The sequence below is a fragment of the Halyomorpha halys genome, unplaced genomic scaffold (assembly GCF_000696795.3).
Source record: "Halyomorpha halys isolate HHAL.00 unplaced genomic scaffold, Hhal_1.1 Scaffold441.1, whole genome shotgun sequence".
Lineage (NCBI taxonomy): Eukaryota > Metazoa > Arthropoda > Insecta > Hemiptera > Pentatomidae > Halyomorpha > Halyomorpha halys.
The window spans coordinates 580944-583465 of NW_027106497.1; the positions used below are offsets into that span (position 1 = coordinate 580944).

General features: G+C 35.1%; 1 protein-coding gene across 1 annotated transcript; it reads left to right on the forward strand.

Moving 5' to 3' along the window:
• Nucleotides 1-1335: 1335 nt before the first annotated feature.
• LOC106682766 (c-Myc-binding protein) lies at nucleotides 1336-1740 on the forward strand. The gene has a single exon (XM_014423804.2). It carries the CDS (start codon nucleotides 1336-1338, stop codon nucleotides 1738-1740), a length of 405 nt encoding a protein of 134 aa, XP_014279290.1.
• The last annotated feature ends 782 nt before the right edge of the window (nucleotides 1741-2522 follow it).

A 2522-nucleotide genomic window follows, 5' to 3' on the forward strand; every position in this document is an offset into this window, starting at 1 on the left:
GTGTCGGTCAGGAATGAACATATCGAAAATACCTTATCTTCCGAAAGAACTTGTCGAAGTGTACACGGTCACTGAGTCTGTTGACGTTGAAAGAGGAATATTTTCGGTGTCAGTGCTGCAGATTTTCCCGACCAAAAAAATATTCAATCAGCGCCTTGCAAATACCCGTTTTACCCGATAAATATTCAACACTTTACCCGCTCTAGGAGAATCGTTATACTTGTAATTCTATGATTTTTACAATCATGAATGTACTGTCGCACTAGCTCTGGCGTGATAGTTTATAGTACAAGTAATGTCAGTGAACCAGCCTTAACTGTCACATGTATATACCTTGACACTACTATCGAACAGTTTCCGTTATTCCGGCATTATTTATTGACACGACAGTATTACTGTATTATGTATACTCTCAGGTGTGGAGTACTGTTCTGAGGGCTAAGAGTAACGACCTGAAAAAAAAATTATACAGACAATATAACTGAACAAACTTAGCAACGATGAGGGAATCAGGGAGATAAGGGGGTTGAAGTGCAGTAAGTACTGGAGAAACAGCGCTCTAAAATTGTCCAGTTAAAATTTCAGAATAGATTTCATCACTGAGTAAGTGAACGTAATGAACGTGTGAATGTATTAAAAAAATCTTCTCCGTGAATAGAGTGACCTTGTCTTACTATAAGTAATGAAAGTCATCAACAGTAAAAGCAAAAAGATGCGCAATCCCTTCCTCCATCCTACCGGCTCCTTGTTTTCCTTTCAACCCTCGTGTCATCCAGATGTTGAAGGATATTTCTTCGTTGTCTTCCACAGAAATTAGAGTGATTTAAAATAAATATATCATAACTATCACCATGACCCATGGTAAAACTTTTGCATGTTTTAATAAGAAGATAAATAAATGAGAAGCTTGAAATCACGTTTCACACGTAAATGTATTATTTAAAAATATATTGTCTGTTTATTTATTAAGCTATTAAAATATACTATTTAATAGAGGGTTCAGAGGGATAAATAGTTATGAAAAATAAGCTTGGGGAGAGATTTATTCAATATTTTGAGTACGTTCCAATTTTACATAGTAATCTCTTTTTTATTTTTATTTTTTATTTTTACTAATGTCTATTTATTGTTCATGGTGACAGTCAATATTAGTAATGTTATATTGTACTATAACTGTAAAATACCACTACAATGAATAACTGCATGGTACCATCAATAATTAATTCCAAACACATGTAAAAAAATGTAAATATTATTTTTTTTTAATCTTTAGAATAACTTTTAGAAATGTAGTATTTAATGCAATCTTAAAGTAATTATTTAAAAAAAATTACAATGGACACTTTTCGCAAAGACCTCCGTAGGCAGACAATTATACGAAACAGTGCACCTTCCGCTCGAATGCAAACACAGAACAAGAGGAGGAAGGAATTCAAAGAATATCTTTTGGAGACTGGGGTGCAATCTGAATTGGCGAAATGTCTGAGGATGCTGTTTGAAGAACCCATCAAACCGAGAGATCCAATCGATTATATAGGAAAACGTATTGGGCCCCCTCGAATGAGTGCTGGAGAGTACAGAAGGTTGCATGAAAAACTTCAGGTGTACTTACACAGGATTAAGGATCTGAAGGAAGAGTTGGAATGGCTTCAGGCAGAAATAAGTAAAATTTCTCTTGAATCTGACAGTGAGGAATTTCGTTCTTCGATTTTATGCCCTTCACCATCTAGTGAGGCTTGATTTAGGGGTGACTATTGTATCCCACTGTTGTTGAATACATCGCTAACAACTTCCAATAATGTGATTCAATAATTGCGATACATCGATCCGTTGCAATTTATGGCATGATAATCTGACGATAACAAAAAAAAAAAGTAGTCTTTAACTTTAAAAATATATATAAATGCTTATTTATGACATGTTTCCTCAGATTTCGACTAAACAACAGAAGAAAATATTAGGAGGTTTAGGTTCGTCGGTTAAGTATTATGGGAGATTTTGCATATAGCAAAAATGGAATAATGTCATTTTGTATTAGCTCATTTTATTAAAAACAAATATATTTTTACTTCGTTTGATTTAATGATCATGATATATAGAAACCAGAGGACGCGGTGGGCGAGCACATAAGGACGTGTCCCAGAGTGGTTGGCTCAGAGCTTTGCATCGCAACTGGCTCAGTCAATATTGAATTTAAAGCGGCCATGTGAAATGAATTATATTCTGACTCTAGGGCAGTATAGCACTTGAATCGAAGTTTTGTGCCAAAAAATACATAAAAAAGAAAGACTAACAGAATTTTATTGTCCTATAGTAAAGGTCGATGATAAGTGATTTTACTAGAGCGAAAATCTTATGTGACTGAAGTGTTTCTGGATGTGATCTAGCTCCCCAAGCGACAAGGATAGGCCACAGAAGCAAAACTCTCTAAAGGGGTCGGCACATTGGGGTGTTTCTAAGACAAGAGATTGACGAAACACCATTTCCCCCCTTTCCTTAGGCAACAAATTGTGAGGTTTTAA

Bases quoted from the DNA above. Each gene is read 5' to 3' on its own strand.
- LOC106682766 (XM_014423804.2), top strand. From the start codon at position 1,336: ATGGACACTTTTCGCAAAGACCTCCGTAGGCAGACAATTATACGAAAC.